The sequence below is a fragment of the Monodelphis domestica genome, chromosome 4 (assembly GCF_027887165.1).
Source record: "Monodelphis domestica isolate mMonDom1 chromosome 4, mMonDom1.pri, whole genome shotgun sequence".
NCBI lineage: Eukaryota > Metazoa > Chordata > Mammalia > Didelphimorphia > Didelphidae > Monodelphis > Monodelphis domestica.
Genome location: NC_077230.1, coordinates 144,532,607 through 144,560,330, shown reverse-complemented (window position 1 = coordinate 144,560,330; position 27,724 = coordinate 144,532,607). Strand labels below are relative to the sequence as shown.

The 27,724-nt window shown below is 34.8% G+C and overlaps 1 protein-coding gene across 7 annotated transcripts in view; it reads left to right on the top strand.

Annotated features, from left to right (window-relative positions):
• GTDC1 (glycosyltransferase like domain containing 1) overlaps positions 1–27,724 on the top strand; it is a 437,921-nt gene that overhangs the window by 334,757 nt on the left and 75,440 nt on the right. For all 7 annotated transcript variants that reach the window (XM_056793819.1, XM_056793817.1, XM_056793818.1 and 4 more), the window contains one exon: positions 27,626–27,724. This exon is cut by the window's right edge and continues 267 nt beyond it. In XM_056793819.1, coding sequence (XP_056649797.1) covers positions 27,626–27,724 — 99 coding nt within the window. The remainder of the gene's footprint in view (positions 1–27,625) is intronic.

The following is a 27,724-nucleotide window of genomic DNA, read 5'->3' as shown; positions in this document are numbered from 1 at the left end:
CACTTGTGTTCCCAGCTTGATTGTATGTTCCTTGGGAAGAGGGACCCTGTCTTCTAATTATTTTGTATCTCCCATAATACACAGAATAGCACTGGGTACATTGTAGGTACTGACTAATTGCTTCTTATTGTTAATAAAGTACTGAATGTTAGAAAAAGCCTGTGATTCAATGCCTTTAATTATTCATCTTCACTGCTCTGTTGCTGGATCCTAAATGTTTGAAAAAGCCCCCGCCCTTTAGAGAAGGAAAGACTGGCATATACTTCATTATGATAGAGGCAAAGCCCAAGGGACCCACTCCCAAGATAAACTGATCCTTTGTTTTGGGATGTTTCTTTAACAAATGGAGACCAAGAGGATTGGGAGGAAGTAGGTAATGGAGCTTGCTTACTTGAAAGGTAACTGCAGCTGGAATGACATAATGTGAATGTATTTAAGGCAAAAAAAGACTAGGGATTGGGGCAGTCCCCTCTGGAACTGGGGCTCTGTACAGGGGAGCCAGACCTATCTTGGGGGCATCTTAGACCCTAAGGTAGTAGGTTTCTGCTAATTAACTTGTGCTTTATGCAATATCCACATCATCTCCTTCTAGGGCCCCAGAATTTGATCTACCTCAGGGTTTCCAGTCCTGATTGCAGCACTGAATAATAGATAATCACTTAAGGGTTTCCTGCAATAATTGCCTACACCTCATGTCTTTGAAAGATGTTTTGTTCTTGTTTTTAAATTACTGATATAACAGAATTCCTTTAATTCTTGCATTGGGAGTCAATAGCATCATGAGAGTTACTTAGTTTTAAAAGAGGATGAGATACAGCTATTGCAACAAAAATCTAGTACTATGGAAATTCTAGAACATAACCTTCAAGTTTGCTATAATGTGGTTTAACGTACTATACTTTAGGGTTTCTTGACAGCCCTGTAATTTCATTTTCTCAAAACCGTAAACATAATTGAGACTCCCGAAACCTAGGATTAAGTACCTTTTCTTCTCTTGGTTGAATACCTCAGATACTTCACACACACAAAAATGTTGGATAATAGATATTATGTTTTCCTGAGAAATATTTATATCTATGTGTAGATACTACCTGAAATACTTTTGACTGAGTTTAATATTATACATAAATTTCTTTCAGTTGGTATTTTACCTAAGTTCAAATCAGACTTTAATTGTTTTAACTTAATGCCATTATTTATTGCCCTTAATCTGGTCTAAAACACCCTTTTGGCAAAATCCCATGAAACAGGGTAGCTTATGATAGCTAACAAAGTATGTTCCACAGCTGATTCAGATGATAACCCATCATTAAGCTTCCCTTTGAGGGTGGACTCAGTGGAACATATTAGTACTTAGTATTAATATTTTTGTTGTTGTTGTTCAGTTGTTTCAGTCAAGTCTAACACTTCTCTTCCCCATTTGGGGTTTTCTTGGCAAAGATAGTAGACTGGTTTGCCATTTCCTTCTCCATAGTATTAATATATGGTATACTATTTATATCAATTATATATATAACATATATGTAGTACAAAAATACTGAGATCTCCTTAAGGATAATGTATTTATAACAGTTTTGACATCTAGTTATGAATAAACAAACACAATGTATGTTACACAACATGACTTAGGTTGAGGAAGAAAGTAAATTTTTTAGAAAGGCTGCTATAACTAAAAGGTCTTAAGGTATGCTTTGTCAATTAATAAAGAAGAACTATTGAAAGAATTAAATTATCTGACAATCTCTGTGTAGATCATAATTATGCAGACAGGGCTTTTCTCTTTGAAATAATTTTTACATTACATAAACTAAAGTTTTTCATCCAAGTATCATTTCAAGAAAGGCAGGCTTAAATAATGGAGGCAATGGGGAAACATAATATTACGATAATGTTCTTTGGTGCGGTTTGGAAGGTTTTAGGAAACATTTGGAACTATTTTTCTCATAAAGTTACTTAACTATTGAAGTGTTATGATAGCATTTCCTTCTGCATTGCGTATGTTACAAAAGGAGTCCGGTTAAAGGGGACATCAATTCTAAATATCCTGATTAGAAGGATTTCCACAAACCAGGAAATTACATGCTAGGGTATCCTGGCATTAGTTTAATAAAAAGATGCAGTGAAATGAGCGGTGCCTAGGTGATTTAGGGTAGCGTATCAATTTTCAAATACCCATTTTTCTGCAGCTTCACTTAGTCAAACTGCATTTAGTGATATATTCAGTGGATTTAAAATGTCCTGGATTTTCAGCGAAAATAAGCTATAACTTAATTGATGATCTATTTCTATTGGGGAAAATGGGATGTTTCTATTATATTATATGTTAAAGCTTTATTCAGCCCTCAAAACTGTTGGAATAAATATAACATTTAAATTTTCCTTTACCCTAGTGTTATTGGTCTTTTTTGGAACCTGACAGATGTATACCTCAAAGGTTCTACACATCTGTCAAGAGTTAGTATAAATTAAACTCCTTTTAGTATTGGTAACCATTCTGTCGTGTACATTCTGATACATAGATTTTAACTGTTTATCTTTTCTTATTACTAACTTAATATAATTTTGTATACATTTTAATGTACATGAAAATACCTTTTTCAGACATGTTAGGTTGCATATAACATTGAAAGGACATAAATAGTTTTAAGTAACTAATCTTTGACTTCTTTGACATGTTTCAGCAATAAGAGTCTTCTTCTGGAGTATATTGCTAGATTGACTACAACCATAAATAGTGGTAAATTAATGGGGAGCTATACTTCCAGTTAAAGTTGCTGCAAGTTGTGAAAAATGTCCACTATGATAGCTTTTTGAGGCAGAACCTCTGAAAAGCAGCACTGATGGGGAAAGGGAACTTGTTTCCTGTTCCTTGGTCAATGCCTTATAATTCTGATTTTGGAACACTTCTGATTGTTTCCATTTGTATTAAAGGATTTTTTTGTTTATAGGAGTGTAGAACAAAATAAAAGTAGAACAAAGATCACAGTTTCTTTCAGAATTCATGTGGACCTCCATTTGCATTACAAGAGTGGAAAGGAGTTAAAAGGATTTTCCTTACTCTTAATTGCATAGAATCATAGGATTATCATAAGATCATATTTACAGATATGAAAGAAATTTTAAAAGGTCATTTAGACCAACTTCCTTGTTTTACACTTGAGGAAACTAAGACCTTGGGGCATTAAATGATTTGCCCAGGGTCCCATAGGAGCAGAATCAGTGCCAGGTAATGTGTTAAGTACTGAGCAAACCAAGAAAGTAAAAAACATCAACTCTACCCTGACAGACCCTCCATAAGAGTGAGGGAGACAATATACAAATAATTATGGACGCCCAGTTATATATACAATGTAAATGGAAGATCATCTGAGAGAGAAGGTGCCCTGGAGGTGAAGCATGTGTAGGGAGAGTGGAGAATGGGAAAAATCAGCTGTAGAAAGGAGAATGTAAGCTTGAAGGAAGTTAGGAGAGCCAGTAGACCCTGGTGAGGAGGAGGGACATGTCCAGCCATGGAGGACAGCCAAGGAAAAGGCACAGGTATGGGAGGTGGAGTCTCATGCTCAAAACAAAAAGGAGTCCAATGTAGATGGATCATAGAGTTTATGTAGGGGATTAAGTAGTAAGAAGATTGGAAAGCTAGGAAGGTGTCTGCTTATTAAATGAAAAACAATAAATCTTATATTTGGTTGAAGAAATAATAGGTAGTCACAAGAGTTTGCTGAATGGTGGTAGGGTCAAGGATGACATGACTAGATTTCTGTTTTAGTAAAATCATTTGAACAATTGAGTAGAGGATGAATTGAAGTAGGGACAAATATAAAGTAAATAGATCCATTAGAAGGCTAACAAAATATAATGGGAAAGAGGTTATAAGGGTCTGAACTAGATTGATATTTGTATAAGAAGTGGGAAGGTGATACAAATGAAAGATGTGAAGGTTGAAAAGACAAGATATGACAACAGAGTGGAAATAATAATTATAATGGTAGCTAACATTTATATAATGCACTAAGTACTCTATATTACCTCAGTGATCCTAACAACTATTCTTGGAGTTAGGTGCTAATTTTATCATGCTTTTACAGATGAGGAAATTGCAGCAAACAGAGGTTAATTGACTTGCCCAGAATCTCACAACTAGTCCAATTTGAGCTCAAATTTTCTTTTTCCTTTTTATTCTTTAAAACCCTTGCTTTCCATGGAGAATCAATACTGTGTATTTGTTCTAAAGCAGAAGAGTGGTAAGGGCTAGGCAATGGGGATTAAGTGACTTGCTCAGGGTCACACAGCTAGGAAGTGTCTGAAGCAAGGTTTGAACCTAGGACCCTCCATTTCTAAGCCTGGCTCTCAATCCACTGAGCTACATAGCTGCCTCCTTCAAATTTTGATTTCAGATACAGAATTCAATCCAGTACACCACTTAACAGGGTAACAGATAATGAAGTCAAGAGTAACACGATTGTAGGTATCTAGGCAAATGGAAGCATAGTTGTGCTCTCAACAGTAATAGGAAAGTTGGAAAGAGGAGAAGCTTTTGTCAGAAAAATGAGTTCTTTTTTGGACCTGATAAATTTAAGATGTATGAGAAATGCAGTTTGAACAAATGCCTAGAAGGCAGTGGGTGATATGAAGCTAGAGTCCAGGAGAGATATTAGAGATGGGTAGCAGGATATGAAAATCCTTTGCATTGAAATGATAACTGAACCCTGGGAGCCAAGGTCATATAATATAGTATAGTATGGGGGAAAAAATAAAAATAAAATTTCCCTTAGCACAGCCTTGAGGAATACCCATAATTAGTGAGCATAACTTGGATGAAGAGCCTTAGAATGAGTAGTATGACAGGTATAACAGTGTCATGAAAATGTACCGAGAATAAGGTTCTCAACAGTGTCAAAGGTTGAAGAGAATTTTTTTTTAAAAAAGGTGAAGATTTGAAAAAAAGCTGTTATGGTCTTGAATTTCAAATCTTCTATTCTTTGAATAAATGAAAAAAAAATGAAGTATTGACTATGTGTCAAGTGTTATTCTAGGTATACAAATACAAAAGATAAGACAATCTCTGTCCTAAAAGGGTTAATATTCAAATACGGGGGAGGGAGAATAGTCTAATTTTTCAAATAAGAATTTAGACAAAAAGAACTCATGCAGAACTAAAGAATAGAAAAAAAGACTTCATAATATCTATGACTTTCTATAATTGGCTGACTGAGTAAGCCTGAATGGTGTCTGTCTCACAAAAGAGCTAAAGGTAATCTCCCTATGTCCATGATGGTGAACCTATGGGACATATGCCAAAGATGGCACACTGAGCATTCTCTGTGAGTACATGACACCGTCACCTGCCACAGTTTGTTACTAGAAAGGCAGAGAGACTCATGTAGAGCTCCTCCCCTCCCCCTCTCCATCACACCTGATGACATTTTTTCATATCCCCTGCCCCTCTGTCCAGCAGCCAGGTTGGTTCACCTTAGGCAGAGCTGGAGGGGAGCAGAGTGCTACAGCCACTCCCCTCCCTCTCTCTACACACCCTGAGAACATTCCTCACTTCACCCGCCCCTCCACTCAGCAGCCCAGTGGGAGAGCTTCCCCGCTCCCTTGTGTGGAATAAGGGGAGAGGGCCATATGCAGTACTTCTGGGGGGGGGGGTCATATCATACAATCTCTAAAAGGTTTGCCATCACTGCTATAGGGCTATAAAGCCAAATCTTTGGTATATCCTTCCCTTGTGAAAGAAAAACTACATCCCAACTGAAGACCAGCAGATATCAACAGAGAGTACAGTAGCTCAGTGTGTATGCTCAGCAGAGCACATAGGACATCAGCTGTTCGTCATTAAAGTATGATTACATTACCTTTTGGTTTCCTATGTGTTTTCTCCCTTTACTAGTAATGTGATAACCTGTGGGAAAGGGTACCCCTTTGTGTATAGGGGATATCTTTCTTCTCACTTATTTTGTTATGCTCTTTATTGAAATATCTTTGACTTTGATCTAATTTTCTTCATCTAGTTAGTCTACTAAAAGAAAACACATTGATGGGGGCTTAAGAACTATGGTTTTGAACAGATGTTGATTTAAAAAGTGCTAGCTTTTGTGAATCTGTGTTAGGTTATCTCATATGCTATACATTTATTCAAATTATATCAAATAATTTTCTAAATTAAATTCCATTTAGTTTTTCTTTATTTAAAACAAACACGTTATAGGAAATGGAAACAATAAATGTCAATAAATTCAGTGATCAATTGACATTTATGATAAAAAAAAAATTCCCTCCTTATCCCTTACATCTCTCTAGCCATAATATTTGTCCACACTGAAATAAAGAGAAGTCCTCTTAGAGTTTTTGACATGCACCAGATAAATGCTCTTTGGAAGATATTGCCAAAGGTAGGTTGATGCTTTTTCCTTTGTACTTTTCACTTGACAATCACTAACCATTACTACATAACTTTTCTTCTTTTGACCCTAATTGGATGCCAACTACAGAAAACACAAGCAGAAGCTTCCTCTTACATGGGTCCAGTTTCTTCCTTTAGAAAAACCTCATGCTTTTGCTTAGCTCTGTGTCTTCAAAGCTTCCTCCTGTGTCTCATTCTTCCACCCTTCTCCTTCTTGGCACCAGTCAGAATTCTCTAGTATTTCTTTATATTCCTTTTCTTCTTTGTTTTAATCCTAAAGTTGTTCTGCTATTTTTTCCCTTTTTGATTTTCTCCCTTTTGTTAGACTAAAACATGCAGAAGTTTTCCTTTCTATTCTAGGAATAGAAAAAAAAAGGAAGTTTTGCTTTCTATTCTAGGAGGAGAGATCAATTGATACTTATGCATAGATTGCAGGTACATGGTCACAGCAAAAAGGTAAACATTATGAATTTTCTGCAAGAAACGATGTTACCCAAAATCAAAATACTTAATGGAAATCCTTGCATTCTTATTGGTGGTTCTTTTGACCAACTCTTACCATGAAATGTTATGATAAACCATCTTTTGACCATATCTACTTATTTGCATCACTGAGAGCTCAATCATATAAGACATGGTCCTTACTCTTTTTTAAAATTTATTTGTTACATTAAAATACCCAGGTCCCTCCCTTCCTTCCTCTCTTCCCTCCAGTAGAGAAGGCATAATTTGACAAAAGATATCTTATTGTCAAATTATATATGTTTTAATATATGTATATATTATTTTGGTCAAATTTTGCCATTTTATATGTCAAATTTTATATCTATAAATATATATGTACATATATAACTGTCCTGCTTATTTCTAGTTGTCAGTTCTTTCTCTCAAGGTGGCCATACACAAGTCATTCTTCAGACAGTATTTCTGTTGCTATATATAAATGTTCTTCATAATTTCATTAAGGTCTTTCCAAGTTTTTTTTAACTTGTTTGTCATTTCTTACAGCACAGTATAATTGCATCATAGTTGTATACTTTGTTTAGCCTTTCCTCAATTGATGGGCATCCCTTCACTTTCCAGTTCTTTGCCACCCCAGGTTCTTATTCTTAAGGCTATTAAAATTTAGTTGGAGAGGAAGCTAGTAACAAAATGAAAACATAAGAAGTGATTAGGTAATGATTAATTGTCAAACTCTATTAATGACTACAAGTGCAATTCTTGTTTTCAAAAGGAAAAGAGGCTGCGTAGTCAGAAACCTTCATGAAGTAGATATGAATTGAGGTAAGCTTAGAGAGTGCACAGCATTTACCCAGGGGGAGGGGAAGAGGAATGGTATTCCAGTTGTGGGAGAAGAGAAAGAATGAGGTGAAGAGACAGAAATAAACATGGCCTATTTAAGGTCGTAGCCAATCTGCCTAACTAAAGCAGAGATTATCTTCTGGGGAATAAAAAAATAAGCTTTGGATAAATGGGATAGAATTGGACTAATGCGACTGTCAGTCATTGAGAGATGAAGTCTTTATGTGAAATGCATTGTCCTTTCTACTAGTATCATCCATGTCCATCCAATGTTTTAAGATTACATTTGAAGCTATACCTTTCCCTACTTCAGTAAGTAAAAGTTTATTCTTAAGACATATTATAATAAAAACATTGTGGGGAAAAGAATTGCTTATAGTTTTGTTTTTCATTTTTCTTTTCTATTCTTTTTTTTTAAGTATGTACAACATACTGGATGACAACTCCAAGGCCTAGTTCATAGAAACTATCATATTTGGGGAAAGGAGAGGGATGAGGAAAGAATGGGGAAAAAAGAGAATAGGACATAGCTTTTTGGACACAGCTACTGTAAGAATTTGTTTCTCTTGGATAAGCATATTTATTATAATTTATAACAAAAAAAAAAACACCCAGGAAAATACATACATTTATCACCATCTCTCTGAAACTACCTGGAGATTTATTGAGTTCCTAGTCCAATATGGATCAATAGTGAGATGTGGCAGCCAACAATTTTAAGGTCATCCTTGGCTGCATTAAGAGAAGCCCAATGTGCAAAAGAGCAAAGGTGATGGCCCGCTCTAGCCATTCATCTGCTTTCTGTTCTGATCCCCAGGTGGATTGTGTTTAGTTCTCTGGGCCACATTTAGAGATTGGTTTTAAAAATTGGAGCTAATGAAGAAGAGGGCAGTCAAAATGAAGAGGACAGCTATGCCATGTAAGGCTTGGCTAAAGGGAATTGGAGGACTTGGAGTGGAGAAGAAAAGAGACTGGAATAATCGCATCTTCCGGTATTTGAAGGGTCTTCCTGGAAAAGAGGGCTGCGAGTTCCTCTTTTGGCCTCAGAAGATTGAAATAGGAATGATGAGTGAGAATGGCAGAGAGGCATTATGAGTCTTGACATGTAAGGAAAAGTTTCCCATAAGTAAAACTATCTGGAAGCAGAATGTTCTGATGTGGGAGCTAGTGAGTTCCCTTTTGCTGAGAGTCTTCAAGTAGAGGTGGGATAATCCTTTGTTGGCAATGTGGTAGAGGATTACAATGCAGAGCTCTTTTGAATTAGATGGATACTTATTTTAGACTGGTCTTACTATTTTTCTCTAATTAGCTAATGTATCTAGAGTCAGAGCTGGTGAAATAGGTTTCGGAGCGTCCTGTCTCTTCTAATGCACTCCCAAGTCTCTATAGTCAGTCTCTCTATAGTCTCTCTTGGTGATCACAGACACGTCTGCAGCTTCAATCATGGGCTTTAGAGAGGTGATTTCCAAATGTGTTTGTACAAACTCTAGACTGCTCCAGGTTTCAACTGGACATCTCTACTTGGAAATCCTCCAGATAACTCATTTCATATTTCATCCTGAAAATCCTCCAATTTTCTCCATAACTTATTGGCTTTTGTGGTTGGGTTGTTTATGTTGTGTCTGACTCTGGGATGGGTTTTCTTGACAAAGATTCTAGAATGGTTTGCTGCTTCATTCTCTGATGAGGAACTGAGGCAAACAGGGTTAAATGACTTGCCCAGGAGCTTACAGCAAGGGTCAGAGATCCAATTTGAAGTCATAAAGATGAGTCTTCCTGCCTCTAAACCCAACACTCTATCCACTGCACCACCTTGCTGCCCAAACCAATTCCCTGCCCATTTTCTATTAATTCATCATTCTCTGGATCACCCAGGCTTGAAACTTCAGCACCATGTGCTACATTTTATTAAGCTTGACCTCCATAATATCTCTCACATGGGTCTATTCTTTTCCAGTCACACTTTTACCATTGAACATTAGTTCAAGTTCTTAAAACCTTTGTTTGCTCCAAAAGGAAATATTAGCTGCCTAACTGACCTTCCCATTTTCAGTGTCTCCTTGCTTTAATCTTTCCAAAATTGTATACCATTCAAATGTTCCTGGTGATAAAGCTCTGAAATTTCTACCTCCTTGATGAAGCCACAAGCACACATAATCACTGCAACCAGGCGTTATTTCTAATATGAATTCTAGCATTATATTTTTTGTGCATTGATGCATTTTTTTCATATTAGACATTTTTAATACATGCCTTATCTTGGCTAGATTGTAAGCTCCTTAAGGACAAAAACTGGGTTTTATTCTTCATCATATCCCTCACAATTTTTGTCTAGGGCGTGCCCACAGCGGCACTCAAAAAATGTTTATTTAACTAAATTGGATTCTGGCTGATATGTACTTGTTGAATCTTGCTGAAATAACATTTGTGGCTTATTAATAAATAAGTGGTTTGGGCTTAAATCTCATTTAGGCTCTATTTCAACTTCAGTCACCCCTTGCTAGTGATTTTATTTGGACAGGAGCACTGCAGTTACTAAAGATGAGTACTAAGGAATCTATTAATAATATAAAATTTATATTTTAAACCATGTTATGATCTTAAAATTCCATTTTTGTTTTCCCTCTGATAAATATTCAGCTTTACACACTAGAACCTCAGTATAATAGTACTCATTACATAGAAAAATTCTGTTTTCAAGATTTGTCCAAATTGGACCCCATCCAAAGGTTAGTTATTAATGTTCTAGCAAACCATGTAATAAAATTTTGTCTATCTCCCCTTCAATACACACACATACTCACACAAATCAGTGGACACAGTGTTAAAGAAAGGTCAAAGGGTTTCCTTTTTGAATGTAGATTAAATCTCCACCAATCCAGAACTCTTAAGTAGTGTGAATGCTGATCTTAGAAACAGAGATGTTTCTAATTAACTAAACTTTAAAGCCCCATCTTAATCACTTAGAGAATTCTTGTACACATCTGTGCTGCAGGAATAACTGGATTACCTCCATGGATTTTGTGTGTGGGTGTGTATATGTGTGTGTGTGTGTGTGTGTGTGTGTGTGTGTGTGTGTGTGTGTGTGTGTGTTTTAAAGCAATGCTATAACTCTGTCCAAATGCTATTCAATGCTGCTTTAATGTTTAGAAGCTAATGTACACTTGGTAATGTAGTTTAAAAATTGAAACCTCTTCTACCTTTTATATTCTGCTCTTGTAAATTCTATTTGTTTGTGGAGACTAGTCATTCAAAATACTGTATAACATACAGTCCAGAACGACTTCCCTCACAATTTGATCTAACCTAAATCAGCAACAGAACTAAGACTTTTAATGTGGTTTCTATTCATCTGACAGTGACATCAGTGTCTTTCCATTCTTCTTATTTTAATAAAACAGTACCCAGATTGAGTGTTGGTGCCAATAAAGGAAACTGAGTCCCGTAAGGAATTTTTCATTAGGGATAAATGAAGTGCTGAGGATAAACAAGTAAAACCTAACGTGACATGAAGAGCCATAAAAATGCATGACTCTTCTTATGGGGATACGTGGCAAGACTTCGTGGCATTTTTCACATTATCTGTGAATGTATTTTGGGGCAAAAGGAATGATCTTGTTTCATCACCGATGTGGAAATATATTTCTTCTCAAAAAGTCCTTACCTAAATGGAATTAGAACTATTAATGATCATTTAAGACCATGAAGTGACCTTTTTCTCTGAATTCCACAGTAAAGAATAATTCTTGCATAAGTAAGAATTGCTTTAACAACTTTCTTAAAAAGTCATTAAAGCCTCAGTGTCATATAGGTGACTTCTGATCACTATCTTATAATAATAATTCATAGATCTTTTTCAGTAACTTGAGATCTCCATTCCAAATAGATATAAAATGCTAATGAAAGAAATGCTATTTTAAAGACGTGTTTTTATATAAGATGAAACCATTATTATGATCTATAAACTGGTTCTTTGAAACAATATTTTGTTAATTTACTTTTTAAATAATTGTTGATCTGTTTTTAAAAACTAATAACCAAGGTCCCTGCCCAGGTGACTTGCTCTCTAGTTTAAAATTATCTTTATTATTTTTGCATCATAGTTTAGAAAAGGAGAGCTAAGTTTGATTGAGCTATAGATAAGATGGTTATACTTTGACTTCGACAAATGTTTACTAATCATCCACTATGCCTAGACCACCATGAAGATAATTGCAATTTTTGAGCCAAATATCAGTTTCAGAAGATGAAGAATTGGAAAAAATTATGATAAATTTGATAAAGACATCTAAAGGAAGCAAAAAAAAAAAGATTTTGATACTTGTAAGGAATGGGAAGAGACCCTAATAGGATCCTTCATTCTGATCAACAGACTAGCCTGGGGGCAGTGAAGAATGCACCTAGTAGATAACTTAAATTCAGTAGTGGGCACAGGAGAAAATGCTGAAAAAATATGTTGAACAACATGTTACATATTGGTTAGGTCAAGATAAAAGAGGTCACAGTCTTTTAGACTTCCTGAAAATTGTCTGTTTATACTTCATTAATTCTTTCTTTCAGTAAAGAATCAGAAGATGCTAGAAATAAAAAGAGTTAAATGATATAAAAATGAAATTGTCTATCCTAACACACAGAAAAAGACTAATTACAGATATATCAGTCATTTCAGAGCCAATGCCTCTATCCAGTCAAATCGTTGACTAGTTAGGGTGGAGATCAATGTATTTATTACATTGTTAGAACAGAAGCTAAAGGTGAAAGAAAATACGGAGTTAAATAGTAGCACTTCCATTCCAACATTTTAAAACAAGCTGTCAGCTCCAAAAGTCAAAAGCACCATATCAATGCTAGCTGCTATTAAAAGCAGGAAATGAATATAAGCAGATACATTGATTTCTACACACATTTAATTGATGCCAGTCCTGATGAGAATAAAAAAAGACTCAGAAACTGGCTCCACCAACAATCTTCTCAATAAAAGTAGCACTGTCTTAGACAACAAGTGGATGTATAAATATTGCAAAAAGAGAACGAGCAGGATAACTTAAAAAATAAACTGAAAAAGAGTTGAGAAAAAATTAGGCTTGCACAAAGCTTAATGTAAAATCTCTTTGAGCCAGATCATTGCCTGAAAATATGTAGCTGAAACCAGAAGAACAAATAGATATGAAATGAAACAGATCTGCTGGCATTTGAACTTGGAAACTTTTGAACAGAAGTTTATGACATCATCAGATCTGCACAGGAGGAAGATTCATCTGGCAGCATTATAAAGGATTCATGGAGGAAGAAACTTCAGCAATCTATGGAGTAGCTATTAAGGGGACTAGATTAGTGACAGGGAAGAGAGGGAGAGGAGAATGCTAGAGAAATTGAAGATAAACAGTAGTACTTTAATAGCTTATTGGAGGTGGGAAGTGACTTTTTACATCAGTGCTGTCTGTTCCCTTTCAATAGAAATGGAAGTAATTTCCAGAACTGTAGTTATTTTAACCAAATTCTGTCCTTCCCTTCCTCCCCTATCCCTTCTGCCCCAGAAAACAAGTATCCAGTGGAATTCAGTACCTAGTTAGAATGAATTCAAGTTTTCATTACTTGGGTTGGGCCCATTTGGTTATTTATCAGGAATTCTGGCTTTTGACATTCTATGTAGCAATCTAGAATATACTACAATATTGCTAGTTATGCACAAATGCGTACATATAGAGGATATTCAAACAAGATGTTTCTCTACTTAATAAAATATAATATATTAAAATGTAAATTTGGTAAATAGATTAAAGGGATAATATTTCAAAGAAGAACTAGCCCCCTAGGATAATGAAAATAGAGTTAGATATGGATTTCTTCCATTTACATGTAACTTATTTACATAAAGATGTGTGTACATCTGGTAGCCTCAGTTTTCTTATCTATAAAATGAAAGAATTGGATTAATTGAACTAGATGACCTTCAAGGTCCCTTGCCTCTCAAAATCTGTGATTCTGTGATCTTAGTGTTAGCTCTGGAAGGATGTCTCTTTTCATATCTGTTGAAGGGAGACATTCATTTGAAGAAAAACAATTGCTGCATCTGTTTTCTCTATTGTCTCACTCTTGAATGCTGTTTTATGTGAATTTCAGCATCTCCTTTTAAATGATTGTTCAATAACCTCCACTTCATTTGTAATAAGTAACTCAGCGTAGGGAGATTCAAACATATATTAATGTGACACTCAAATAGAATGTGTTATGTTTCTTGTTCTATTCTTTTTTACTTTAAAATACTATTTTCAAAAGGGCTACTAGTTGGTGCAATGGAGAGTACACTGAACCTGGAGTCAGGAGCACCTGAATTCCAATCTGCCCTCAAACACTTACTAGCAGTATAACTCCTAAACACTTTTTGCCTCAGTTTCCTTGTCTGTAAAAAGGGGGGAAATGATACCTTTTAGAGTTGTCACAAAGATAAAATGGGTTAATATTTGTAAAGAGCTTTGTAAAATCATGTAAATGCTAACCATTATTACTGTTGTTTTTATTATTAACAGCTGTTACTTGGCAAAAAAAAAAATTAAGTAGAACAGTATTTCTTGTTGACCAAAGTATAGTCTATTTTGTGTTATAATCTATTACTTAAAGTAATCTATAATTTCATCAGTGTGGAAACTACCTTCACTACTGTAGATAGCCTTGTATTCCTGCTCTTCCTGTGCTGCTCATGTCTATATGTTTGCAACTTTTCTGTCTTAAGATACCAATATACCACTCAGCAGGTGGTAACTGTCCACATTTCTTTTAATTAGATTTATTATTTATTAAAGTATATGTGATTAATTACTGTTTTTATATTTCTCTAATTCTTTGTGACCCAACTTCTTTTTTTGTCAGACATGCCTTCTCTTATTTTTTTAAAATTTACATCCCCTCTTCAAGATTTTTCATTATTAGTAATCTGCTTTTTTTATCCATTCTCTTTTGATTTGTTTGAAATTTTAAATCTTAGGAGATTCATTGATTTGTAATTGAAGAAAATTAGCATTTTCCTCAAAGCAATCCTATGAGGTAGGTAGTATAATTTTTATATTATTTCACAGATAAAGAAATGGGATCAGAGAAGTTACACAGTTGCTAAATGCTGAAGCCAAGTTTTGAACCCATATCTTTTGACTATTCAGTTCAATACATTTTTCCTTTATATGCTGCTTCTTTGAACATAGGTCATTGAGGGGATCGCATAAAGGTAGGATGACACTTAAGCTTGCCAAACTGAATAAATAATATCCATCCTAGTTTGCCTTGACTTCTGTATTTTATCATTCATGTATTTGCATATATATGTACATGTAATATACATATATACATACTTTAAAAAAATTTCTTTCTCTGAATCCTACACTGATTGCTTTTTGAGTTTGTTCCACCTTCCTTTGAAAAATATGGAAAACTTACATATTTTATTTATATTCCACCTAAGATAGTTCAGGATGGGCAACAGACCAGGCTAACCCATCTGCCCTCTGAATACTTTGTTAAATTTAATGTTACCTAGAAGTCAACAGTTTGCCCTAAAGTTGTAAAAATTGGGAGAAAGTAGACAAAGTGGACTCAGAAGAAGTTTTGGAATACATGTTTTAAATGATTTATTAAAAAGAGAAATTGATGAAGTTTTCTCTCTTAATATTAGAAGTTCTGGGGTGAAGAGTCAAATTGCTAAGATTTGAAAATTGGAATAGAAAATATAATCTGAATATGAAGAGAACCAATACATAACACTCCAGCTTTTCAAGTGAAGAAAGGGGGTGGGGGTGGGGCTGTGCAGAAAGTTGGAATTGCTGGTGATTCTGCTTTGTTCAGATTGTGGGTAGGCAAATGAAAAAATGACTGTAGTTTTGATGACCATCTGTTCGTGTTTCAGAGATCAGGAAACCAGTGCTTTAAATTTCCAAGTTTTTACTTTCCTGGTTTACACAGTGTGTGGACTAATTTGGGGGGAGAAGCCAGGATAAGGGAAGTCTGTAAGCTAAGGAAATAAAAATGAAGATAGGAACAAGTATGTATAAGTTATAAAGAGGATGGAGGATAAAGGAGAAATAGATTTATTTTGATACATTTTATAATAATAATAAATATGAATTTAATAATAAAGAAGAGAGAAAACAAGGAGCAATAATATATTTGAAAAGTATGCCCACTGCAATTATTTTTACCTTGGGGTACGAATACAAAGGGGAGCCTTTGATTTGTATACAATGAAGAAAAATTTCCAAATAATTAAAAATGTCTTTCTTAAGTAACTCTTATAAGAGACCTTCAATTAATAATGAAATAAGAACATAGAGTAGACACAGTTCAGACAGTCACCAAGTGGGGCATGATGTGTATTCTAATAGAGGCTTAGAGACTAGGGTTTCGGTAATAAAAAACAGTTGTTGGTGCTAACATCAGAGTTGCTACTGATTATTACCATTATTGATTTTAGCAATATATTTCTATATGGAGATTTATGCTTTTTCTAAAGCATTTTCACATTATCATGACAGCACCAGGAGGTAGGTAGGAGGGCAGCTATTATCCTCATTTAGCTGCTGCAGAAAATGACACAAGGTGACAAGGGCAGTAGAAAATACTTTTTCTTCCCTCTAGACTCTATTCATTGCTGCTAACATGATCTTATAGGTTGGTAGTTTAAAAACATTTCCATCCAAGAAAGATTCATTTTGGCATCTGAGAAAATTCACAGTCATCCTTCAAGATTTGTCCCCAAAATTCTCTTATCTTGGATAGCCAGCTTTCTTTACTTTTGCAATATTTCCAGACTCATTTCATTTCTCTATCTAACAAAAAATAAATATTAACTCCTGACCTTTTATTTTCCTACCATTCCTTCCAGTAACTACTTCTACCAGTAATAGTCTTATCACTTTTCCTTTTTTCATTACAGAATCCAAGAAAATCACAGCAGATTCCTAGGGAGGCTCCAAGGTTAGAAACATTGTCTTGGAGGAATTCCTAGATCAGGTTCGAAATAAGGAAGTGATACTACTTTATTCATTTTGAATATATTTCCCATTTCACTTTCAACTTCTAAATAATGCCTTTAAAAAACGAACCATGACATTGAATACATCATTAGAAGCCAGTTTGAGAGTTTGCCATGGGTGCCATATTAATACTATAGAAGATATGAGGCAGCTAGGTGGCATAGTAGATAAAGAATCAAATCTAGCCCAAGACTCAGATCACGTCCAGTGTAAAACTTTTACTGCTTGTATGACCTTGGGCAAATCACTTAATTTTCCATTTGCCTCAGTTTCCTATAAAAAGAGAGTGATAATATCATCTACCTAACAGTGTGGCTAGGGGGTCAAATGAGATAATATTTGAAAACTCTTAGCATAGTGGTACATAACAGGCATTATATAAATGTTAGCTAGTATTATTATTGTGTTATAGACTTTCAGGAAATTTTATGAGTTTGGTTTTTTTTTTTCTAATAGCAGTTAGAAAGTTCAATACTAAATTTATTTTGCAAAATGAATCTTGGAAAGTGAATCATCTGGCTTGTTAAATTTCTTGTACAAACTAGTAAGTTTCTTTCTCTGGAAAGAGTTGCCTTCTTCAGGACGCAATATGAGTGCCTTCTTCCTCCTCTTGCTTCTTCCTCCATCTTTTCTCCTCCTCTTCTTCTTTGGATTACTTCCTTCATTGATTTGGATGAGATCATTGGCTAAAAAACTATGGAAACTCTCACTGTGAACTTAGTTTAGTTTAAACTTATGTTTAGTTGGAACTAAACATAGAATAAATGATGAGGAGTATTGTTCCAAGTTCTTAATAAAATGTGAATCAACTACAGAATCCCTGTTAGTAGCAGTAGTGTTAAGCATCAATGCATGTATCTTTCCATCTTAGAATAGAACAACAACAAAAAAAGATGAAAAAATGCCTTGTGACCATCCAGGTTATCTTTAAAAATGAAATGTGCCTTAAATGAATGGATGAACAACTTCAAAAAGGAAACAAAGAAAAAAACAGAAAGAGATAAAGAGAAATTCTAATCAGGAAACCAGAGAGTAGAAGAAAAGGAGGAACCCCTGAACATTTGGAGCTATTTAATAGGTAAAAGGGGAAAGTCGCCTATCTTTCATGGATGCTGGTTCTTTTATTTAAAGGAATAATTAGTTGAACCATCACCCTTCTAAAAGACATTAATCAATACATTGTTTTTTTTTCCAAAATAACTAATTAAAATGGGCAAGAATATGAGAATTATAACCCCAAACCTCTAGTAAAATGTATATGGTAAAGATTGAAGTTGTATGTGAGAAGTTTAGGTAATTGTTTCTGGTTATAGGATTGACTCACTCAAAATACCTCCTTTTGGCTAGATAGATGGAGCATATATTACTCTTTCAGTAAGCGAGACAGTTCGTACAATCTAAGACATTACATTTTAATGGGGAAAGACAACCTATTAAAGAGGGGTTAAGGAACTGATGAGGAGAGTAAGAGGTGGTATGGAAATTTATTTTGGTTAATGTATTATCTCATATTAAAATGTCAGCATTAGGATATTCAGTATTGTCATTCCTTAATGACTTAATTTCAGTTAATTTTTGAGATTACTTTTTATTGGTCCATTGCAGAGCCAAATAAGTTATTATTTTTTCTTTTTAAAGAAAACCCTTTCTTCTGTCTTAGAATCAAAACTAAGTATCAGTTCCAAGGCAAACTAGCAGTCACAGCTAGGCAATTGAGGTTAAATGAGTTGCCCAGGGTCACACAGCTAGGAGGTGTTTTGAGGTCAGATTTAAATATTGAACCTCCCATCTCTAGGTCTGACTCTATTTACTGAGCCTCCTAGCTGCCCTGGAACCAGGTGAGTTTTATTTGGAAGTAGAATCCAGACTATAGGGTGCTGTCTCAGTGGGTTCAGCTCCAAAAGAGTTGGGAAAATGGGACCCATGTGGGACACTTTTAAGTTTTAGGCATGGAAAGGGTGACAGGAGAGAACAAAAGACAAACTTGTGACCCTCCTTGACTATACTGAATTTCTGTGGTAAATTGGGTATAAAGTAGGAGGTTTTTGGTGTTGTACTTAGAGAGTTTTTGTTTTTGTTTTTTTCCTGAAAGGGGTGTACATATGTTAAAAAAAAAAGATGAATGTGCTGGAAGAATATTTATTCTGGCAAAGAATTGGACAGGCTGGTTATGCTCAATGCAGACTGAAAGACCTTAAAGTTACTACGTATAAGTAGTACTGAATATTACAAAGGCATTTTACCAAATGGAATAAGACAAACTGTTCTTACTAGTAAGCAGTTAAATTAGCAGTGTATACAATCTAAAACACTTGGAAATTACAGGGAAACAGGGAATTGAGACATAACTATTTAACTTAAATAGTACTAATCACATAAAATGTATTGCCAGAAAAGACCACATAAGCAAATGGTATAAATGAGATGTGAAGCATATTTAGGGGGAGGGAGAAGGAATGAGTGAGGGGAGGAGGAGAGACAGTTTCCAAAGTCTCTGGAGGGAAATTTAAAGCCAGGGCAAGGACTTTGTGCATTTCCTTCGTTTCCTCATGACTGTCCAACTTCATAGTCATTTAAAGGCCAACTTGGGGTGGAGGGAAAGAATTTAAAATTTGTCTTCAAAGCCTAACGAAGTAAGCTACTGGGTTTTTCTTTCCCAGCTGTATTAGATTTCTCTTTCATGAATGCTTTATCTTTTTGAGTCAAATCTATTATCATTCTAATTTTTCTCAGTTGAGATATGCATTTCCTAAAATCATTGTTTTAGAGCTAGAAGAACTTTACTATTCCAGTCATTTTCTTGTATTATGAGGAGACCAGGGTCTCAAGAAATTAGATGAATTTCCCAAGAATGTGTATTCCTTGCTTGTTAAATCAATCTATAATTGGTTTCTTGATCTTATTTTTCTGTTCTGTTGAAAACTGAAATGTCTAGAAAAGTCTTTGTTTTCCAAGTAAGACATCCATACTCACTGTCCTCCCACTGATTACTTACAATGTTAAATTTCATATTGACTTTGAGAGCTTGCTCCATGACTGCACTGGAAAATAGTATTTGTTTCAAGAGCTAAAAAATAAATACATCAGGTGGTTAGATCAAGAGAGCTAGTATTGACTGGCTGTTACATCAAAGTGCTTGTGTGAGGACAGTCGTGTTGGTACATTTGTCTTCTGGATTTATTCCATGGATATTCTCCAAGTGATATTTTAGTTCTTCAGAATACTTCTAAAAGCCCTGTCACTGCTGCCAATTGAATTCAGTTGGACAATCGTTTAGTCAGTCAGGAAGCATCTATTAAGGCCAGAACTGTGCTATACAGAGATTACAGAGAAAAGCCAAAGACAGCCCCTGTGCTCAAGGAGCTCTCCATGTAAGGTGGAAACAGCGTGGAAAAACTGTGTGTGCCCTCTATGCAAGAGTGCTTTATTAGCCTCACTTTACTAACATTTTACTTAAACTTTTCAGGTTTACAGAGAAATGCGTAGTGATAACTCTTTGCCCCAGGTGGCTTTATGATGGAGCTACAACCAGTCAACTGAGCATGAATCTTTTTTTTTCTTTAACATTTTGATGTCTAAACATCTGATTTCTTAAATGACCATTAATATTACTTGTGAATTCTTTATCAGTAATTGCCTTTTATGAAATATGATGTGAAAAAATCTTAGAGATATATATATATATATACACACACATCATACATATACATGTATATAGCCCCAACATCGACCCAACTAAGTCAAGAAATTCTTGAATTCCTACTTAATAATTTAACATTTAGTTGCTAACTATACTATATAAAACACATGTTGTTGGCTAACATGATTTTTTAATTATCCTAGATCTGTGCTTATGTGACTAATTCCTAAAAATGTTAACTTTGCAATTAATTTACAACATATTATTTAGTTACAGTGGATTTTTTAAATTGTAAAATATTGTTATGTCCAGAGGTTATTTGACTGAATACTTACATTTTTATCTTATGTTGGTTTTAGGAAGTTAATTTCTTGCTTTTAGTCATAATGATAAAAATTACTTTTTCCCAAGTCCATGGATATTTTCTTTTTTTTTTTTGATACTGTATATAGCTTTTATTTTGGATGAGGTTCACACACATACCCACACCCACACACCTTTCCTTTTCAAATATAAACATTTTTATTGCACCTTCTATGGCCTAATAGTCACAGGGAGACTTAATGTACCCAGGCATGCCATGATAGCCAATCAGGTGGAGTTGGGGAAATAAAAGAAGTAAGCTTTGGAAAATTATGCCATGGGGGGAAAAGTGTTAAATTCCCCAGCATCCCTCACATTTTGGCTTTCTGATCTGTCATGGACTTCTGGGCCCGGAATCCCTACCCCAACATTCTAATTTTTTCCACTCCTGGGATTTCAGCATTCCAGGAACATCCTTTTACTAACCAAGCTTGGCTTTTTGCTTTTTTTATATTTGCTCTTCTGAACTTGAGGTCTGCCTTCTCTTCCCCAGGCAGGGATTTATTTACCTCATCACTGACACCATCAGTTTTCCCTCAGACAGAATAGTTATTGTCACTTTTTTTCTGATAATTGTCACCATTTGAGGGTCTCTTGCCTAAATTCCTTCCCTCATGGAGGTGCTCTTATTTCTTTTACCAGTCCTGGTATGTAAATGATGTCCTTAATCTACCTTTCTAGACAGAATCTCTCTCTCTCAGACAATCTAAATTTTAATCCCATATAATCTTCAGAATATTACCGTGTGACTAGACTACCCTCACCCAGAGCTAAAGATGACAAAATTGGAATTCCATTAGTAGATGCCCCATTCCTAGCCCAGCTCCCTTATTAGGGTATTAGGGTAGAATGTTCTCATCTTGCCTCCTCTCTCTCCCTGGTAATATCAACCACCAGATCATACATTTAGTATTTTACATACTATTTCCAAAATCTTTTTTTTTCTGCTCTGGATTAAAATACACATCTTGCCAAAAGGCTAATGGCAGTCTTTGCTTTACTTACCTCACCTATACACATTCATTTATTAGTAATAACTTACTAAACATTCACAGGGTGTAGGATATTTTCCTAGTTGTTTTCCTTAGTACAATCTATCTTAAACACAGCTGCCAATAATGTATTCTACAACCACTACTTCATCGGTGCCATTATTCTTTATCAGCTGATGAGTCAAGATGAAACTCCCTACCATGGGCTTTTGCAACTGACTGCCCATTGACACTGATTTTTGCCTGATTTCTTTGTTCATTATATAAGATACTCAAGTATGTATCTGTCATATCTTGTCTTGCTTTTCTTCATCTTTGCCCATTCAGGTACCTCTCCAGATTCTAACAAAAGCCTCTCATATCCCTATTGGGATATTTTCTTCTTCCCAGCATAAATCCATGCCTTTATCATCATTTAAAAGCACATACAAACAAATCTAGTTTTCTACATGAACTGTCTCCCATAAGCATGCCTGATCTGGATCAGCCAGACTAGCAACAGTATTTTTGATGTTTGACAACAATAATGGACCTTTTTGATAACACTTATATGTGTGTATGTGTGTGTTTCAAAATGGTACACCTATGTTTGTGAAGCTTTATTCATTTTTCTTTATTTCTTTATGTATATTTATGTGTATGTAAGGTGTTTGAGTTATGCTTTTGAGTAAGAAAATGTGTAAGCATGGGGAAAAAAATTATTCCATTGTGACTCCAGGAAGATTTAGGAATCAATGAGAAATAGTATTTTAAAAATATTATATTGCCAGTAGAGATTGTCTGTTTTGAAAAGTAGCTCCTGTTTTTTGGATTGTACATACTCTTGACTTGTTTTCACTCCTTACCTTAGGTCCATTTTACTTCTCATTAGCACCTCTACCAAAATTGGAACTGGGGAAAAAAAGGTGTTCAGACATGTGGCTACTTGCATACTCATTTCATTGAATTAATATAACAATAGTGTAAACATTCTTTCTATTCCATAGAATAGCCAGTTTTCACCACATCAATAAAGTATTTCTTTTCCCTTTTTTGCACAGAACATTTTGCTGCCAGACTTCTAGTGTAGGGCAAATAGCATCTGATTAAGAATGTTCTGGATGGGTTAATTAGTGTGGTGACTATTATTAAGCAAACTGCTTGTTAGTATTATGCCTATTTGATCTTGGTATTGATGTGAAGTAATTGACCATAGAGCCACATTCAGAAAATCTGGAATAAAAATTTGTGATTTACATTATGAGAATAAGTTGTTTATATTAAACATTTCTTGGAAAATATTACTTTCATGGCACAGAAGATCAGGAGACTATTTTTTTTTAGAAAGGAATTTATCCAACCTGCTATAATGAAATAAATGTTGCACCAGCTGTAATGGAATAAAAAAAGTATTCAAGAATTATGGTGACTCCTGCCTTCAATATAGCTTACATAGTATAAAAAGAATAGGACAGGAGCTGTTTGTGCTTCCACTTCAACAAAGGATGCTTCTCATTTTAGATTCAACTAATCCTCTAAATACTTCTGCTGGTGACTATCACTGTAATAAATAGACCATCAGAGAAAAATATGAAAATACACAGTAAACAAGGAAAAACCTATTATGCAACCACCTTCCTTTCCGTGCAAGATTATTGCCTATATTATTCAGTGGTATTTTGTCCAGTCTATTTTTAAGTATCCCTAGCTATAGCATTTCCCAAGAGAATTTATTCCACGATCTAATAAATTATGCCGTCAGGGAATTTTTCTTGAGATTCAGCTTAAATTTTCCCTTTCTTAATTTCATCTCATTACTCCTAGTTATACCCCCTTGTATCAGGCTAAATAATTATTCTCTCTCCTTGGAGACTCCTATTATGTACCCCTCTAGTTGTCACTTAACCAGACTATTCATATTTAGTTCCTTTAATCTGTCCTCATAAATCAATTCTTCTATTCCCTTAATCATTGTTATTGCTCTTCTAAGAACTCTCTCTAATTTTCAACATACTCAGTATTGAGGTGTGCCCAAAATAAATTCAGTATTCCAGTTGTAGCATAACCAGAATGCTCTATCAAACCTTACTGGTATCTTCCCATTCTATGTACTCCGTATATACTAGACTGTACAGAACAAGAGTCATCTACTAAATATCATTGAAAAGTGATGTCACATTGGTACATGTGCATCATGTAAATTGAATATAAATGTTTCTCATTCCCTTCTGCATTTAAAATATATATATATATATATATATATATATATATATATATATATATATATATATCTTAGTTGATCCTTTGGTTGTTTTCTGGACATGTTTATATCTTTCATATTTGCTGGATTTCTTCATGCCTTTATTGGTTTCACCAACACATCAAGATACTCATCTGCCTCTTCTGTAGTGTGGGAGTTTATCCATCTTTGAAAACACTTTCAAAAAGTGTTAAATAAAACCAGGCCTAGCACCTTGCCCAGAGCTAAATTCCTTGTCAGTTACCAATCCCCATTGTTTATAACCCTTCAGCCAATCTTCAGTCTCTTTTAATTTGAGATATTGTTAGCCAATATGAATGGATTTTATGAGTAAGAGGGACCATGATGCTGCTTGCCAAAATGTAGATATGTTGCATCAGACCCTTTTGATTTATTATTGTATACTCTTAACACTGCTTTTCTTTACTTTGAATAATTTTGAAGCTTGCCTGGCATTCTTCATTACCTAGAAACAGATATCTAGCTCTCATTGTTTTATAGTCTTTAGTAGATGATTACACATGTTTCTCCTCAATGTTTTGTTTTGTTTTTTAATTGTATTAGTGGAAGTTTAAAGGTATTGATTGTCAAGGTCACCATTTTACTTCTTATGAGACATTTGATAAAAAAAAGTGTGATGAGTATTTTCCCTTTGCATGTCCTTACTTTTTCTATGATTTTTAGGGAAATAATTTAAATTGATTAATTAAGCATGTTAGCTAATTCTCCTAACAGTGTAAAATATATCACCCAAAACTGATAATAAATATTCAGGAATTGTTTTTGGCAATTTTTAGATGAATGGCTGTTTAAATCAATTTTGAGAAGGGTTTTCTTTTTTACATATTTGCTTTCTGCTTATATATTTTCCTTCAAAGCCAGTGTTTTTCCAAACAGCACTAGGCCTATCCTTTTAACCCCCTTTTTCTAAGTTGAAGTAGTAATAATAGAAATTTTCATTTAATGGCTATATATCTATTGAAAAGATTTTGTTCAAAAATACTCAAAACTAGAATAGACTTTTAGAATGCAGAAATTGACTATCTGGTGAAGCAAGTGAATTTTGTCCCATATATGACTTTCTGGACTCACCAAAAATAATTTGACCAATGAAAATTTAATGTACTTAAAATACATTCAGGAAGGGTTAAATTGACATTGAATTCAGTCTCTTTTTCACAGAAGCTTATCACATAAGGCTTGGATATAAGGTAATGATTTTTTTTAATCTACTACAGCAACAAGGAGGATACCAAGGGGTGGAAGCATCTGCATTGATAGAGTAATAAAGACACAGGTGTTTATAGTATCAAAAAGTTCACATGTAGGGCATCTGGGTAGCTCAGTGGATTGTGAGCCAGGCCTAGAAACGGGAGGTCCTGGGTTCAAATTTGGCCTCAGATACTTCCCAGCTGTGTGACCCTGGGCAAGTCACTTGACCCCCATTGCCTAGCCCTTACCACTCTTCTGCCTTTGAGCCAATACACAGTATTGACTCCAAGATGGAAGGTAAGGGTTTAAAAAAAAAAAGTTCACATGTATGTAAAACTCTACTGATGACATATCATTAGACCATGGAAGAGGTCCTGGGTTCTTGAAGCAAAACAAAAAATGTAGCAGGTTCTCCAGAATAGACCAGGTGATGGACTATATTTGTTGTCTGAGAAATAGGCTAAGTTTGTAGGGCTTCTATTATTGTTGACTCCAAGGTAAAAGTTTTTTTCTAGCCACAGTAATTCTTGAAGACCATCTTCTGCTAAGGCTTTGGAGAGATTGCTACCTATACTGCATATTGGTGGATGAAATTATAGCTTTTTGATGGGTCAATTAGTATGTATATGGATGTATTATAAGCTTCTTCAGGTCAGGGTGGATCCATCTTTGTCTTTGTATCCCTAGTGCCCCACATGGTAGTGACACACAGATATAAGAAATGATTGTTGGATGAATGAGGATTTCATTTGGAAGTTATTTTCAGAAATAATTGCTAATGATTGAAGATGAAATGACAATCACTCAAGTCCCTTCCATCTCTAATACTCTGATATTCTGATTCAATCTTTTCTTTCCCTTTCATTTCTAAAGCATTTAGAAAGATAGCATCATATACTTGGGGAAAGGAATGAGCTTTTATTAAGTGCCTACTATGTGCTAGAAATTTTACCATTATTATGTCATTTGATCCCCCACAAAAATCCTGTGAGTTAGATGTTATTATCTTTTTTGTAGTTGAGGAAACTGAGATAGACCAATTTAAGTGACTTGCCCAGGATCACAAAGCTAGTAAGTGTCTGAGGTGGCATTTGAAACCATGTCTTCATTACCTGACTCAAAGCCCAATACTCTATCTACTGCACTATCTACTTGGCTGCCTCTAAGCTTAAAGCAGAGGCTTTGGAACCCCCCACCCCATTAAACATGTGATTATGATAAATCATTTGACTTCCTTGTACTTCATCAGAAAAATGGGGATAGTAGTATTTTCATTTTTCTTCTCTCAGGGAGGCAGGAAACAAAATATTTTGTAAATTATAAAGTGCTCTATAAATGTGGATTTATTACCAGTCTGCTCAACAAAATACCCCCATTGGTTTTATCCTTTCTGGTATTACTTTCTTTTTGTTTAATGTGTTAAGATTGCCTTCTTTTCCCAAAGAGACTGTCAAAGCCACCTCGAGGGTAGGCATCATCATGCCTTTTCTTCCTTTGTGTCATCTACAGTGCCTATAGTGTTTGGGGGTACTGCTATGTATGAAATAGGTTTTTGATAAGTACTTGTTGACTGTAAAAGTTGAGTCCAATTTTTTAAAAATGCCTTCTCGAGTGTTTCAGCCTTTCTGTGATAGATACCTTATTGTAGGCAGAGGAAAGGAAAAATGAAAGTCACTTCAATTCAGTTCAAGCATTTTTTAAGTGAAAATATGTGCAAGACAGTTCCCCCTGAGCTGGAGAAATCAGAGAATTACTGGTAAAAAAAAAATACAAGAAAGCCCTGAAAGTAGCATTAACAACTGCAATTCAAGTTGCTCCCTATGCATAGAGGTGCTGCAGGGATAAGGAGCATGGGATATGATCAAAAATGAATGGAGTTAATGAAGAATATTTTACAGAAGGTAATAAGGTAAAAATGCAAGAATAAATGAAAAGATGCTGTAGCCTACATGACTTAGAGAAAACCTAAGAAAAATGAGAATGAACTAAAAGAAAATTGAGACACTTTCCTCTTTTGCTCGATTCTGTAGAAAATCTATATCTAGTTTCTTTACTGAATCAAAAGAGAAGAGTGTATTTTAATTTTGTCCCTTATAAAGGAAAATACTAGAATAAATGGAGAAAAAGCATAAGAGAAGGCTATAACTAAATGGGGAAAACTTAACTCAGAGATTTTTATTTCTTAATTATGAATAGACCAATTAAAAATTTTGCACAGCACATAAAATTTTTGAAGACTTTTCAAGTTAGTGTAACTCTGAACTTCAAATTTTCCATTTTCTATTTACTTTGTTAATGTTTTCTGAAGTTCTCCAGTTTGTTTCTGAGTTTCTTCAGTTTTTTCCTTTCTCTGTTTTATACATCAGTATCTTTAAAAAAATAAAGAAAAGAAGAACTGAACTTAAAATGTCATGTTCACTTACAAAATGAAATTTTTCCTTTATGTAACAGGTTCATGCCAGAGCACAAAATGACCCATTTTAAGAAGACATTTGGCCTTAAAGGAAATGAAGATGATACTCCACTCACGGGTCTTCCTTTCCAGCAGAA